Source organism: Eucyclogobius newberryi, unplaced genomic scaffold (genome assembly GCF_026437365.1).
Source record: "Eucyclogobius newberryi isolate DKJ021-1_F unplaced genomic scaffold, fEucNew1.0.hap1 SCAF_18, whole genome shotgun sequence".
Lineage (NCBI taxonomy): Eukaryota > Metazoa > Chordata > Actinopteri > Gobiiformes > Gobiidae > Eucyclogobius > Eucyclogobius newberryi.
In genome coordinates this window covers 26,933,753-26,950,611 of record NW_027315812.1, presented here as the reverse complement: position 1 = coordinate 26,950,611, position 16,859 = coordinate 26,933,753, and the positions used below count along the sequence as shown (strand labels likewise).

The 16,859-nt window shown below is 38.8% G+C and overlaps 1 protein-coding gene across 1 annotated transcript in view; it reads right to left on the bottom strand.

Moving 5' to 3' along the window:
• Nucleotides 1-1,007: 1,007 nt before the first annotated feature.
• LOC140364816 (integrin beta-1) overlaps nucleotides 1,008-16,859 on the bottom strand; it is a 31,864-nt gene continuing 16,012 nt past the window's right edge. Inside the window, exons 2-6 of the mRNA XM_072451189.1 lie at nucleotides 6,336-6,402; nucleotides 4,576-4,661; nucleotides 3,586-3,811; nucleotides 2,932-3,102; nucleotides 1,008-1,277 (exon numbers count right to left, since the gene is read on the bottom strand). Coding sequence (XP_072307290.1) covers nucleotides 1,027-1,277; nucleotides 2,932-3,102; nucleotides 3,586-3,811; nucleotides 4,576-4,661; nucleotides 6,336-6,402 — 801 coding nt within the window. The 3' untranslated portion in view covers nucleotides 1,008-1,026. The remainder of the gene's footprint in view (nucleotides 1,278-2,931; nucleotides 3,103-3,585; nucleotides 3,812-4,575; nucleotides 4,662-6,335; nucleotides 6,403-16,859) is intronic.

Sequence of the window (16,859 nt, the reverse complement as noted above, 5' to 3'; positions counted from 1 at the left end):
TTTGCCAGTTGTTAAAATGACACCCCTGGTCGACTGTCTAGGTCAGTGGTTCTCAACTCGGGGGTCGGGGTGGAAATGATGTTGCAAATTGATTTCAGGGGGTCCCCAGATGATAGGAGAGAAACATTTCAAATTAATACAATTGTCCTAAAAAGGGCTCGACACCCTTCAAATGCAGTGGTAAATGTAGATTATTATTTGTTGGCCGACAAAGTAATTTATCTAGGTCTATATCTTCAAAATAAAATCAAACAGTAGACATGAGGCCACTTTGGGAGGAGCCTTCTTTTTATGTCCAGGGTCGTGGTTGTTATTGGGGGTCAAAGACTGTAAAAGGTTGAGAGCAACTGGTCTAAGTGACTTCAAGGCTTGGTTGGTCCATTTCTTTAAAAACTGAATGAGAAATATTGTTGGGACCTGGTTGTTCCCTTGACGACCTGGGACCCAAGTGCATCCCATAGTTACCAACCTTAGGCAGTCATTTTTTAATAGTTTTATTGATCCAAAGTTAAAACCTTTTTATCTCTTTGAACGGGTAATGCACGCTTTTATCTTGTCATGCCTGGACTCCTGTAACACACTTTACACGGAAATCTCTAGTGAAGTGAACACAGGGCACTCAAGCCTCAGTTGCAGGACAATAGAGGATTACGCACACATACAGGAATCAATCAACATACTACTTTAGTAAAACAATGATGAGGCAACCCTTTTATAACAAGGTTACAATTCTCAAGTTGATTTTGCAATATTATTTTGAAAATCATTCAACATATCAAATGTAGTTCAAGCTATTGAAATTTAAATTCATATTTCTGAATTCTTGTCATCATTAACAGACAGTACAGATGTATTTTTCTAAACAGAGCAACACAGCCAGACGAAAACCTCATAAAAGTGGATTTTGTATAATATATCACCAATAACTTTCAATATATGATTCCTTCTCTGCAAATTGGCTTGTACATGTTCCTATAAAACAACTCATAAAGACAGTTTCTCCAAGCTAAAACACTGAAATAGCTTTTAAGCTCTTACCCCACACACGGCCACTTGCATGATAGCGTCAAAGCCCCCTTCTGGAGAGTCCAAGTTTCCAGAGATGTGCTGCTGACCGACCAATGTGTTGAACTTCTTCCCATCACTAGTTAGCTTCAGCACATTCTTGTAGCTGAAGGGGCTGGTGCAGTTCTGATCTCCTGTGCAGGGGTTCAGCAGTTTGGCCGGGGTGGTGCTAATGTAGGGCATGACGGTTTTCTCCACAAATGAACCAAATCCTAGGAAAAAAGCAACAAATATATTTAATAGAGTATTTTATTTGAAGATATTTTTCAACAATTATTTGTCTCACACTCACATGAAGCACAGTCACATCACACACATGTGTTTTCACAAGAGTGTTTTCTGCATTTTATTAATTACTTCTGTACCTACTCTGTGTTGCAACACTGGAATTTCCCCATCGTGGGACAAATAAAGGCTTATCTTCGATCAGTAACAAACGGAGTAACGGAAAGTGCAAATGTCACTTGATGGAACGGACTGTGTAGTGAAAAAAAAATACTGTATTTTCCGGACTATACGTTATTTTTATACTTATATGCTTTTTTTCTTCTCTATTATGCTACTCCGGTGCAACTTATAGTCTGGAAAATACGGTACACAAGGATACAGGATGAGCTGCCTTTTCATTCGCTCTTATTTAGAGCAAAAATAAAACAAAAATATGTGTGAATTAAACCTGTTTATAAAGGACACAGGAGAGCACTGTACTCACCGTAGATAAGGACTCTGTTACAGCCGCTGTGGCGCTGATGACGCATGAAAAGCTTTGCACAAACTCTGTGCTAGTTTTGTTCATGCTATTTCTAAAGTTTAAGAGTCGTCACAAGGCAACAGACTGTCAACTCTGATTGGCTGCAGTAAAGATGTTGGGACCTCACAATTTGAGGTTTGCGAGCTGTGACCCAACAAATATTCCACAGAATCACAGTGGCCCCACAGACATGAGGAGTAACACCACAAATATTCACTTGGAAGAATCTCTGCTCAGGCCACGCCTCCCCGAACTCGTGGAGAGGAAAAACAGCTTAAAAATCAGGGCAAAAAATCCTCTTGTGTGCAGAAGACTTTAGGTTGTGTATTAGCATTGGTCTATTAATAAGCGAGTGAAAGTAGTTTGAGAAAAAATCCCAAATGATTGTGTTTGCAATAATTTACCACTTATAAATGTTGATTATAGTGAAATAAAATCCCAGCTAAACTTCAGCCAAAAAGCCAAAAATAATAAATATAATATTGTAAAATGTATTGTGGCCTTTGACATGACGTGCCTGCAGAACTATTAAAAGTTCTATAGTTCAAGGTTAAAAAACCGACCTCTGCTGCTCTCAGCTCCAAATGGGACGGGCAACGTCACCTGTCGCACTGAGACGCAGCTCACAGTCGCTGTTCAGCATCTGCTCTTTGTAAAACTCAGTCATGGACGACGAGTTTAGTGCCCATGTTCTCCGATTTGTCACGGTTTGCGTCTACATTCATCTTAAGCCACGAGTCCTGGGACGAACGGAAACCCTGCACGCACGCAGCATCATGAACGGGCAGAAAGTGACCCTTCACACTCCTGATAAGCGCCCTCATGAATGAATGACTTCTGTATGATTTGTAGCCTAATGTTTTAGCAGCTGTGTGAACCCACATTCCACAACAACAGAAGCCTGTCCTGCAGGAAACCAACCTGAGAAGGTTCAATTTGGGTGGTTCAATGTTCACCCTCTTCTAAAGCTAGAACCGGCCCTGGCTGAAAAGGTAAATGTGGAAAGGATGCCACAAATTCAACTATAAAAAGCCCCTCACATACTCACCATCATTCCTTCCTGTTATGTTTCTGAAATAATGTTAGAAAAGAACAAGTTTTGGCAGAGTCCTCACCTATCCTGAAGTCAGAGGTAATCTTTGACATCTCCAGCATCAGACTGGTGCCCAGGTTCTTGACGTTCTCCAGATCGTCCTTCATGGAGTAGGACAAGTCCATGAGGTAGTAGAGGTCGATGGGGTAATCTTCTGCACGTTTGAACGTCAATGTAAAGGGTTGTGGCTCACCTAAACAAGGAACAAAGACATGCTATTATTGATACAGTACTTTTCGCTCCAAAAATATATATATTAAGAAATATAATTAAATCCATATCAGACCATCTCAGTATTACAAAATAATTGTATATGTTATATGGTAGCGTTTCCAATTTCATAATGCAAAGAATGGGTTGATTAACTTTTAGCAATGTGACATTTGTAGAGAGAATAAAAAATACTGCGCCTGGTGTGTTTTTAGGCCTAAATCGTTATTTCAGAGTTAGGGGCTGAAAAAGGTGGATTTACAAGGTAGTTTCATTCCGGAAAATGTGGATATTTCAGCATGTTAGTGGAAAAATATATTTTTTATAATGGCCTCAAGAAGGAGCACACAAAATAAAAATAGTAGAAGCCCATAGACGATCCTTTGGGTACACCCATTTTTGTATTGTTATATATATTGCACAGTGTTCCAACTGAAAATAAGCATCTGAAGAACCAGTTTCCTACCAGAACGCAGGACGAGTTTGATTTTCTGGGGCTGGATTTGAGTGATGTCTTCAGGCTTGAGTTTCTTCTTGTTCGCACCCTTGTCTCGGTTTGTCACGGCCTTGTTTCTGAGCACGTTCTGCTCTCCTCGTGGGTTCTCGATCATGTCCTCTTTGCATCCTTTATTTCGGAGCGACTGGATTTCATCACAGCGGGTTGACACAGTTTCACCTTGTTTCAGGAAGTCCTGCAGACACACAGTCACAAGAAGAAGAAGATTTAACATATAAGTGAGTGCAGATATTAAGGGATAACATATACAATTAAGGAATTCAACAGCGATATCAAGGTTTTGTCTTCTATATAGTTATAATCTCTGACACAAGGGGATAACACAACTCAATACTCCTGTAGATAACTGATGCATGGTGATGATCTTTCAGCTGCAACACGGTATTTAAAACCGACTGATACGGTGAGTGGCTGTGGAAAGACAAATCCTGTGGTCATGGAAAAGATGTCAGTGTGTTTGAGAAATGGTCAAATCATTGGCATCGAGCAGAGAAAACATCAAAGGAGAAGCAGAGACTATCTACTGCAGATCTGAGCCCCAGTGAGAGCGTTTGGGACGAGCTGGAGAAGGCACATTATTAATACAAGATCAACAGGTAAAAAAAAGTATGTCAAAATTGAATGAAATTAATCTTTTGACATTGCAGAAGCTCATTGACACAAAGCCACAGTTAAAGGCGGTTAAACAAAATTTTAGAATGTGTGATATATTGACTAAATGCCTCAATTGGTGCATCTCCCTGACACATTTTCAAAATAAAACACTACAGTTAGAGCCACTCATTAAATAACTAAATAATCCAAATCTATGACGGTAGATTAAATACATTTACTGCTTAGGTTAGTATGATTGTGTCCTTGCTATTGTTCAATCCTCTATCCTCTATAAAAAGCCTAATTTGGACTTCCGTGCAGTGTGAGAGCTCTCTTAATACATACAAGATCTTTACACCAGCCACACTTGGCCCCGGCCTGGATGCACTCCCCGCAGTACTTGGCGTTGGCGCTGACGCACTCGTTCACTTCTGGAAAAACAAAGAGAGGAGGAGAGAGTGAAAATGGTGCAGAGGAGGCTGCGTAAAGCCTCCATGTTTATACACGGCTGTGTGTGGAACGCAGAGGCTGGATGGTAACAAGAGACACGGGCGGAATGTTCTGGCTTTTCCATTAGTCAATTCAAAGGTGGAGCCAGCTGCATCTCTGCCCAGTAACATCATAATACTGAAGTAGACATGAAGCGGCTTTGTCATTCAAGGGGAAGCAGTGTTGTCATGACTACAAACTGAGACACGTCCATACAGTCAATACTCCATACTACGTCTTTTCAACACAAAATCATCTTCAACATTGTGGCCTTGGACAAGTTCTAATATAGATACTTCTATTTGAATTTCTATAAAAAGAAGACTTAATGAATCTTTTGGAACATTTCTGATATAGATCTAGACAATTCTAAAACTTTCCAACACCAAAAAGTTACAACTTTGTGTCAGTGCTTGCTCAAATGACAGTAATACAAATTCAAATGTTTAAATTCTGGTATTTGATCATGTATTTCAGGCCTCAAACTAAAAGTAAGAATAATAGAAAACACAGCAGGTCGATCTGCTGCTTATAAAAAACTCATAAAGCCGTATTTTAACACTTCATTGCAAAGAAAAACAGGACTCTGCTCTCTTATAGTTGTGTGGTGAAACAGGGCTGTTGGAGAGCTTGTTGTAAATTTAAATAATTTAAGGGAATTAGCTAAATCAGACTTATATATCGTCCAAAAAATACTGACAAAGCTTACAAGTCATCGCTTTCCCTGAATACTAAACAATCAAAATTGACCGACCGCTATTAATTAGTGATAAATAAATGCATGACAAACATTGACACAAACAAAAAGCAGTTTTAATCCGATGTCAGTTTTTTTACTCAATAATGACTGGACCGTGGAAGAGAACACGTTACAAAATGCACTTTAATTCAAGTATCCTGTTTTAAGTAACTAAATGCATTTTCTAAGCATTCTTCCCGTCACTGTATATTGTGTGTGAGTGAGTGTGGTGTGAAATGAGGATAGTGTGTGCTAAACCCATGAATGAAAATCAGTTTTCATACATCATCATTTTTATAACCACAGCATAAACTTAGGCGCCTCATTGACGTGGAATGCATGTCAGTGTTACAGCGATTAACTGCTGGCGACAGATACAAGACTAAGAACTAACTTTTAGTTATGTTACATTTATGCAAATCAAAACTTATGATTTTAATTATTTATATTCCATTAAAATATTCAATTAGGGCTGAAACTAAAAACTGTTTTACAAGTCGACGTTCAGCAAATATTTGTCTGATTAGTTGACTAAAATGTTTATTTCTATTGAACATTGAGACGTATTAAATACATTATTAACCAAAAAAAGGTTGTAATACGGAAACTGAAGGCTTTTAGATAGAGAATATTTACGAACAAAAGCTATTATTGCAGTGAATCAGAAACAGTTTAGTCTGTGAATCAGAGTCTAGCACAGATAACAACTACATTGTCAAAATATGATGTTTTTTATCGTCGACAATTAGTCATGATTAGTCGATTAATCACTGCAGCCCTACAAGATGAAAACTATGAGTGTACTTGGCGACCTATGATGACTAATGAATATCTGTATTATGAATCGACTTCACCAGGAAGGATGACATCATCTTACCTTTTTGTGCACTGCTATAACAGAAGACTCCTAATAATGTGGATATCAGCAGCAGCTTCAGGTCCATCTGCAAAACACAAAACACTTTTCATTAGGTCAAGATAAAGAAAAAACTGTTCCTGAAAATGTAAAACAAATATCCAAAATGTGTGGCACAAAACGTGAATGACTGTAAAGTGCAGACATATCACCTGTCAGGAGTTTGTTTTATTAACATTTCAGTGCACTGTTTGGAGCCGTCTTATGTCATTTTTATAGATTTACTCTTGATATTCTAATTTTGTATTGCTCAAAGTAGGGATTCGGCAAAGGATTATTTTAGTAGTCAACTAGTCACTGATAAAAAAAAAATATATATATTGTTTGACTTAGTATATTGTACATTCAGGCTCATTTGTAATTAATAAAAAATAATAAACAAAATAACAGAATGTAATATATATAGAAAAATAGATAGACGGATAGATAGATATATTAGCATAATAAATACTCATAAATAATAATACTAATGTGATTGCTAACGTGAATCACCTTACAAATAATATCAGTTATCATTTAGACTTGTAGCTGTCATTTCCTGTGCGCTCAGAGGCACCGCTCACAAAGGACAAATCGGATTCTGTAAATGGATGTTATCATAAATTCTCCTGATGCTTCTGCGCTCGTCTATTTTGGTCCGAGGCTAACAGGCTAACAGCTAACTCAATCCCGGCCACTCTCACATACACATCGTTGGCCTCCGTACCATTTCCCACAACCCCCTTTCACTGTAAATAGCAGGAACAGATTCCACCCCCTTTGCTCCCGTATTGATCTCTGCTCTTGGAGGCGTTCTGGTCAGACTCCTCCGACGGCACAGCTCATGACTTAATAATGACGTGGCCGGTGAAAAGCTCTTATGCAAAAATAGCCTATTAACTCCACGCCGCAGATACGCTAACGGCTATGTGTGCTGTATTTACACAGAGGGATGCTTTCAGGGCGGAGTGTCGGTGCTCCTTTTGTACCAGAAACACACTTTTTACCTTGAGGTTTAGAAAAACAAATCAATAACATGTGCATAGTACTGAAACGGAATAATAGAGAAGGGCTGAAACAAGTTAATTGATTAATTCTAACTACCGGTAACTGGTCAGAGTAATAATAGTTGTCAGGACAATACACAGTCTCCACCACATGCCAAGAGATGAGAGAAAAGGTTTTATGACTCGGACAAAGCAAAGATTACTTCAAAGAGGCATGGGGAACACGTATATTTAGTTTAGATTTTGTCTGTAAATTAACTCCATCAGGATGTCCTCACCTTCACTTCATCTTGGTCAAATATAGGAAAAAGTAAATAAATAAATAAAGATCTTTACGGGCACTTCATGTTCTAAACAACCAACTGATTAATCAAAAGAATAATCACAAAACTAATCGATTATAGAAATAATTGTTAGCTGCAGCCCTATTGACCTTACTCTGCCCAGAGAAAGAAGGAAGTCTCGCCGCTAAAATATACTGTAAAGTAGATTGATTTGTTTAAAATAGCCAATGTTCATGTAACCAACAAGTCAACAATGCACTGATTCCCTGGGCGGCCTGAAAACTGCTTTTTAGTCTGTGTAGAACTTATTTTCTCTCAGAAAAAGGTGAATATAGATCCAATATCCGAAATAAAGGCCTAAAATGGTTATTTGTGAAGAACAGACTATTAAAGTCTTTACTCACTTTTGTAAGAAATAGTTCGGAAAGTCAGATTCCTTTCCGAGTATTTGATAAATTCAAGTTGTTTGAATTTAGTGAAGATAAACATTAGCAAAGTTGAAGACAAATTCTTTCAAATAAACTTAAAACATACAATTGTCTATCTGGGCTGTCAATAATAAAGCTTACAAATTAGTAATACAACTTTGTTCAAGTCAACTTTTAATGAATATCTTAAAAGTAACAGTAAGAGTACTGTTATTAAAGAGATTATTGTTAGAGCGTGTTTACCGTCCAAGTCTGGCAAATATAATATAATATTGTGTTGGCTGGTACTTTTCACAACTGACATACAGTATTCAATGACTATTTTCAGTTGTAATTTTACTTTTGCGTTAATTCCATTTTACACTTCATGTACTTGAAATTGTAATAGAAGCATTTTGATGTTCATCATCATCATAAACTTTATGTTGAACACTTACATAGTTCATAGAAGAATAATTGCAGTCTTTGCGATTTTACAATTGCTCCAACAAATTATACTTGAAATTGTAATTGAAACACAAATAGCAGAGACTAACGGTTCTTAATAATGATAATAATAATAATAATAATAATAATAATAATAATAATAACAAACAAGTCAACGTGGAGAAATCACCAAGCAATCTACGGTAATCTAAACCAAGACTTTCACCATTTCGTCGCCGTGGATGCTAACAGTTAGCTTAAAATAGCATTAAAACTACAGAGCTTTCTGCAAAGTTATGTGACGTACATTCAATGAATATAAATAGCCTTAACCATACACTAATAATAAGGCAATAAAACCGTGTTAAATCATAATTTGCCACCGCAGTTTATGGCGGCTTATTCTCTTCTCGATGGTATAATGATTGCATTGTTCAGTCATCACAAAAGGCTGTATTGTAACTGCTCTATGTTCCCACTGCCCACATTGTAAAGTGTTAAACTTTTAGATTTAAGGTTGAAACATTCACCGGTTTTGCCACATTAGACTAACTGGAAATAGTCTTAAATTATAATTGATCTGTATAAGCCGCTGTAAACACATGAGGCTTAAGGCAAACAAGAAACAGAACAAGACCAGAGAGAACATAGCAGACACAAGAAAATCACAATAAAAGATCAAAATAAGGCACGCCAACTCCAAAATGAACGTCCCAGTTGGTCCAAATTCTGTCAAATGTTGTCCAATTTCAAGTGAAAGCCAAATGTGATCTTCTCCATGTTCCGTATGTCAATGATAATGTCGGTTCAGTCCTCGATCGTGTGATGGCTTTCCTCTCTGCTTCCAGAAGTATATTCCAAAAAGATCCACTGATGTCTCTGTAGCAGAAGTTTTGAGGTAGGTTTTGAGATAGTCCTGACATCGATTGGGATGATGATGTCGAAAACCGTCCGTAGCACGTTATTGATCGCAGTCCAATGAGTTTTTAGCAACGGTACAGTCCCAGAACGCATGACAGTGGTGAGCCTCTAAAAAGTGTGAAAATAGATGGCAATTGAAGTGATTAAAACCATTCAAAGCAGTTATTTTTGGGAGCAATTTAACAATAATTCAGCCGGGATTGTCAGCTGGCATAAAGGCTATTACCGGTACCCTGGATTAGCTTGGCGCACAAATGTAGACCTTTGTTACTAATACTAATTACCTTTATTTAACCAGGATAGACCCATTTGGATTTGGAGATACATTTTTAGTCTCTAAGTTGTCAATAAATCAACTTTTTTTTTCTTGTCTCATGACCAACATTTGACCTGATGGAGCACTTTACTAGAAGCTTCTGCAGAAAAGTGCTATCTTTACTGCTCAGACCATGCCAGACTAATGGTCACATCTAGAGATATGCCAGATCACAATAACTAACATGACTGCGAACAAAACTGACACTTTCCGACAGAATGACGGAAAGGATTTTCAGCTTCTCAAATGCTAATGCTACTTAGCGGCTCCCTCAGCACACACATTCTTTTGGGATTCTCAGCACATACTGGCGCGTTTAATGGCAGACAGCTGGCAAAGCTACTACAGAGAGGCACAGATCAATAGACACTATTGTATCACAGCAGACTGCTTAATGCAGAGAGGAAAAAAAGCAGATTTAATCAGCATGCGGACATTATGGCTGTAATTTACAAAGTCACGCTACAGCAGCTCTCAGTTTTGCAGTATGTTAGCATTACTTAACAGCTCTGTTTGGAGATAGTAAAATATGAACAGGGCAGCTGGCATGGGGGGGGGCAAAGGTCGGTTCTCCAGGGGGCCCGGATATGAACATTATCCTATCACTTTCTATTTAATTCACCCACTCTATCGACGGCCCTGCATATGAAGTATTTTATAACAAGCAACAAGCTACGTTTGTAAAAAAATTGTGACTCCGACAATCAACTTTTACCACAAATAAGAGCGAATCTGAAGTTCAACTCAGAAAAACAACTTATAAATCCATTACATTTTCATCAAAGACACATATTTAGTGAAAGTCTACCATGTGTAATAGGCTACTTTTTGTAATAATGACATTGACCAGTTAGGGATAATCCAGGTCAGCTTTTTCATATTACAATTATTATAGCAAAGGTTTTAAGAGTGAATGCGTTGGTCCAAGCAGCGTAAGATAAGATAAGAGAACCGTAATTTGTCCCACAATGGGGAAATTCCAGAGTCTTCTTTAGTTCGAAGTTGAAGTAAAAGCTACTTAGATGAGTGGCGAAACGTATTCACTTGTACAACTTTTGTCCCGTTAACATAATTCAATTTTCTTTTGGTATGAAACCCACCTGGACAAAGGAGGGATTACACAGACACATATATAATTATTCTTCTATTTAGACAACATTCTCCCCAACTTCATCTATTTTAGGGGCTATTGAAGTTGATACACATGACAAAATATGAATCAAATGAAAAAGAACAAACAGTAGCTCTGAAATTGCAACGCATGAGGTTTGAATTAGCCTGGCGCAGATAAAGCAGTCGTTCTTTTTTTTGGTCAAAGCTGGCTGTCCACAGAGGCTGCATTCCCTTCCACTGCAGCACTAAAGCTCTGATGCTGCGCTGTGTTGAGTGATGCATTCCTGAGTTACTGCAGTGTGTGTGTGTGTGTGTGTGTGTGTGTGTGTGTGAGTGTGAGAGTGAGCGTGTGTGTGTGTGTTTGAGAGTGTGTGTGTGTGTTTGTGTGTGAGCGTGTGTGTGTGTGTGTGTGTGTGTTTGAGAGTGTGTGTGTGTGTTTGTGTGTGAGCGTGTGTGTGTGTGTGTGTGTGAGTGTGTGTGTGTTTGAGAGTGTGTGTGTGTGTGTGTGTGTGTGTGTGTGTGTGTGTGTTTGAGAGTGTGTGTGTGTGTTTGTGTGTGAGCGTGTGTGTGTGTGTGTGTGTGTGTGTGTGAGTGTGTGTGTGTTTGAGAGTGTGTGTGTGTGTTTGTGTGTGAGCGTGTGTGTGTGTTTGAGAGTGTGTGTGTGTGTGTGTGTGTGAGCGTGTGTGTGTGTTTGAGAGCGTGTGTGTGTGTGTGTGTGAGCGTGTGTGTGTGTTTGTATGTGTATGTGTGTGTGTGTGTGCGTGTGTGTGTGTGTTTGAGCGTGTGTGTGTTTGAGTGTGTGTGTGTGTGTGTGTGTGTTTGAGCGTGTGTGTGTGTGTGCGTGTGTGTGTGTGTAGATGCGCACTGCCTGTCCGTTTTTTTAGACACACACTGGTAGACGGTTTGTCTGCAGCCCCAGATTAGATCAGCTGGAGTGGATCTTCACTGTTAGAACTTTTACTACTATTCAAAACATATTCAACAACGACATATAGAACAAATACCACTTGTAAAATGTAGAATAACATCATTTAAATGCTGTAATGTTCACACGGGCCACTGATGCAAACGTCAACTTTGATTGACTGACTATTTGCTCTTGTTTCTTTGCCATGTTACTGAGAAATGCATTCAGACATTGTCCAGATGACTCCCTCTGAAATGTTTTTCCCAATGTTTCCAAGATTTCTCCTCAAAAATAATATAAAATAGATACAAATCAGGGCTGTGCAATTAATCAAACTTTAAATCGAGATTCAGTCATTTCTAATGGTTATATCAAAACCTTTTTTACCAGGTAAGAACCCATCGAGATTTAGAGCTCTTTTCCAAAGGTGAAATGGGACAACGCTCTGTGATTTCAATGGAGAGGTCTAAAGCTAATCCTCTGTCAGTAAAAGCAAGGGCTTTGGACCAGAGTTGACACGTTGGAGGAAGAAATTGGGAAAAAGTGTTATAACAAGTATGTATTGTCTATGTTCAGTAAATTGCATTGAAAGTTGTGATCAATTAATATGAGGACAAATATCTTGATTCATATGTTGGTCATATTGCAAATCATCAGAAACTTCTAAAGTCTAATATGACTTCTGGGTTAGTTTTGTATATTGTTGGTTTCATTCAAACAAACAATCTACAAAGCTTTCTTCACACAATAATAAAGCATTTTTGCTCATAGTAACACGATATCTAATACCATATGACTTAAGCATTGTTTACAGCACTAGCCCCCTCTTCATTTGGATTTTACTTCAATATTATCTCAGTATAATTCCGTCCAGTTTTGTGTCCTTTTCAAACTGGTTGATGATAAAACTCATGCGGGCCCGTCGAAGCACAGCAGACGTGGCTTTATATGGCAGCTATTTACGTCTGGGTGAATCCACTATGGTAACAGCTCAGACTTCAGGTTTTGTTAGACTAAATGGGGTCTCTGGGTGGGCAGTGCACGGGCAAGTCTCAGAACTTGGAAAATTGGCAGCGGTAGAAAGTGACAAAATAGTTTATTATTACAAATACACCATTGCAAACAAATGTCGAAATGCGTTGTTGCGACAGTGTTAAAGGAATTATGGAGGATTTTTTGGCGCCAAATGTGAGTCTCATTTCCTCATGGCGTGGACAGCCGAGTAGTTCATTCACATGTCAATCATAGGATGAACCTACTGCTCACCTGCAGCCTTGTTTCCCTGGCTGCGCATGCGTGGTTGATATGCCGGTGTGTGTCTAAGCGCATGGATCTATTATAATATAGTTCCCTCAGTGTACAGTACAAAATTAAGATGGATGAAGACAGTTCGAGCTGGCTCAGAAGAGACGGAAATCTACCGAGACTAGAGCGCATGCGCACTTCCGCTTGAGTTCTCAAATCGTTCAGCAAATATAATACATTTTTGGTTGAGGTAGGACAATAGTATTATCTGTAAAATCGCTTTATTAAAAATAAAGTTGTCCTCCTGAAGAGGGTGGTGGACAAAAAAAAAGGACTAAAGCGGGTCTAAAGCAAGTCTAACGCAGGACAATACATAAAGAATAAAGTCTAAAATCTAACACGTTCAACTACAGTGGGTGGCGGTAATGTAACAATTGGAAACCAACTGCCATAAAACAACAAAGAAGAAGAACAAAGTCTAAAAAGTTATTACAGTCCTCACTACAATTTGTCTCTAAATTAAGGAAATACTCAAACTGCAAAGTACCTCGCTTGAGAAACACTGTTGTTGTACAAATGGCCCCGTGATTTCTTTGTTTACCATGCACTTGTAGTTAGTGGAGTGTCCAGTAGGGGGCGCTCCAGCCTTTGCATGATAGCGTGCTTTAGAAGACAGCTACAGCTACAGTAGGTGGCGGTAATATAACACTTATACCGGGACATAAAACACCAAAGAAGAAGAAGTCTAAAGAATAAAGTCTGGTGATAACGTGACATTTGGATACCAGCTGCCATAAAACACCAAAGAAGAAGAAAAAGAAGAAGGAACCGGAGCAATGAAGGCTTTTTGGATGTTTCTCGTTTTCCTCGGTGTGGCCAGGAATATTTATGGTGATGGTGAATGTGACAAACCCACAGGCAAAAAGAACATGGACCTGATCCCTGGTGTCGAGTGAAGTTCCCAGCACGTGACGGCACCTGGGTCGAATTCAGGTGTCAGTTCGGTTACAACCCTTTTGGATCTGGAATTGTCATCTGCACCAACGGGCAATGGAGCGATTTGAAGCTGAAGTGTGAAACAATTGAATGCAAGGCTCCTGAAATCAAACACGGTGAGGAGGTGGATGTTCGTCCCACGTACAAATACTTCGATAAAGTGACCCTGGGGTGCTCAGAGGGATACAAGTTAACAGGGGACAGTGTGCTGACCTGTGGAAAGAACAGCAAGTGGTCTGGAACAAAACCCCAATGTACAATGTTGTCGTTCAGAAGCTCCAGTGAGAGGACCTCTGAAGTGAAGCTGCTCTCTGTGATTGTGCTCCTGGGCTTGTGCGTGGCACTTTCCTTTGACCTTTGACGTGCAGTTGAGAGGTCAAACTGCACGGGACTCCAGAGTACTGCTTTATTTCATGATTTTTGTTGAACAACCTTGTTTTCTTTTCAAGAAGACTTGGACTTAGTAAAAAGCAAAAGCCATGTGAGTTTTATTTTTGTGTCATTGTTGGATTGTTACAGGTGGATACTAATGCTTTTGTAAATGGCTTGTTATTTTGTTTCTGAAAATTAATTAAAAGTGTTTCAGTTCTTTATATTTTGTCATGGGTTAAGTTGGATGACAAATGTAAAAAAATAAATAATTTCATACAAATCCTTTGTTATAAATATATTTTGAAGTAAAATTGTATTTACATTTAATTAAATACATGTAAAATTTACTTTTTGGATCTTTTTACTATGATATAACTTTTCTCAAATGCTTGAATAAACTTGTATTGTCCTTCAAAAAATAAATAAAAAATATGTATAAAACATTTTCCTGTCAAGTGAATGCAATGATAACTTTCTTGCACAACATTTTTAATATCAATGCATCTGTACTAAGATTAATCCATAGGCTACTTCATTTGTTCTCTGCAGCAGGTTTGAGCTAGGTTAAGTCAGGCATTAAAGGACACATAACTTATTTTTGAGCACATTTTGACTTAAAACATTGTTCCCTCATCCAAAATATATCTAGAGTTTTATTTAGCTTCATTCACACTAGTTTGATGACTCCTGTTTAGAAAATCCTTCCCCTTTTAGCCTCAGAAAACACACCCTTAATATCAGAATGCAATTGTCCTGTGAATAAGCCCTACTATCCACTGTCATGTTGAAATGCTGTACAGATTTCCAGATGAGAAAAATCATATGATAAAACCAGTCATGTCCAGGACGTTTTTTACCAGGTTGACCAAAATAACCCCTCAGATCATGGTTTCCTGGGTGAATCTGTACATCAGTGTTCCTGTTAGCAGTGACTCAGAGCTCAGTCCTCTTATGTCTGACGGGCTAAAAGTGTCCTGCTGCTCACACATTCCTCTGCTTCTGGCACAGTAAGTGAGTGACCTGCTAACACGGGCAGCCGTGACCTCACACAGCGCTGTCAGATGGTTTTAGTGTGCTTTGCTGACAGGACGGCTGTTAAGAGTCAAGGGTGATCTATTGGCTACAGATAAGTTTAAGCTGGATAAAGCGACTTTTTAATAAATACTTTATGAGTCTATATTATGTGTTTATAGCATGTGGTTGGGTTTGCAATGTTCCTAACACATTGGGGCTTGTGAGCTCACCCCGGCAACCCAAACAACAACAAACTACAGGTTACCCAAACTACAATTCATCCAAACTACAGCTACAGGTTACCCAAACTACAAGTCATCCAAACTACAGTTTACCCAAACTACAGGTCATCCAAACTACAGCTACAGGTTACCCAAACTACAAGTCATCCAAACTACAGCTACAGGTTACCCAAACTACAAGTCATCCAAACTACAGTTTACCCAAACTACAGGTCATCCAAACTACAGCTACAGGTTACCCAAACTACAAGTCATCCAAACTACAGCTACAGGTTACCCAAACTACAAGTCATCCAAACTACAGTTTACCCAAACTACAGGTCATCCAAACTACAGCTACAGGTTACCCAAACTACAAGTCATCCAAACTACAGCTACAGGTTACCCAAACTACAAGTCATCCAAACTACAGTTTACCCAAACTACAGGTCATCCAAACTACAGCTACAGGTTACCCAAACTACAAGTCATCCAAACTACAGCTACAGGTTACCCAAACTACAAGTCATCCAAACTACAGTTTACCCAAACTACAGGTCATCCAAACTACAGCTACAGGTTACCCAAACTACAAGTCATCCAAACTACAGCTACAGGTTACCCAAACTACAAGTCATCCAAACTACAGCTACAGGTTACCCAAACTACAAGTCATCCAAACTACAGCTACAGGTTACCCAAACTACAAGTCATCCAAACTACAGGTTACCCAAACTACAAGTCATCCAAACTACAGGTCACCCAAACTACAGGTTACCCAAACTACAGGTCACCCAAACTACAGGTTACCCAAACTACAAGTTACCCAAACTACAGGTCATCCAAGCTACAAGTCATCCAAACTGCAGATTACCCAAACTACAAGTCATCCAAACTACAGGTTACCCAAACTACAATTCATCCAAACTACAGGTTACCCAAACTACAGGTCATCCAAACTACAAGTCATCCAAACTGCAGATTACCCAAACTACAAGTCATCCAAACTACAAGTTACCCAAACTACAGGTTACCCAAACTACAAGTCATCCAAACTACAGGTTACCCAAACTACAAGTCATCCAAACTACAAGTCATCCAAACTGCAGATTACCCAAACTACAAGTCATCCAAACTACAGGTTACCCAAACTACAGGTCATCCAAACTACAAGTCATCCAAACTGCAGATTACCCAAACTACAAGTCATCCAAACTACAGGTTACCCAAACTACAGGTCATCCAAACTACAAGTC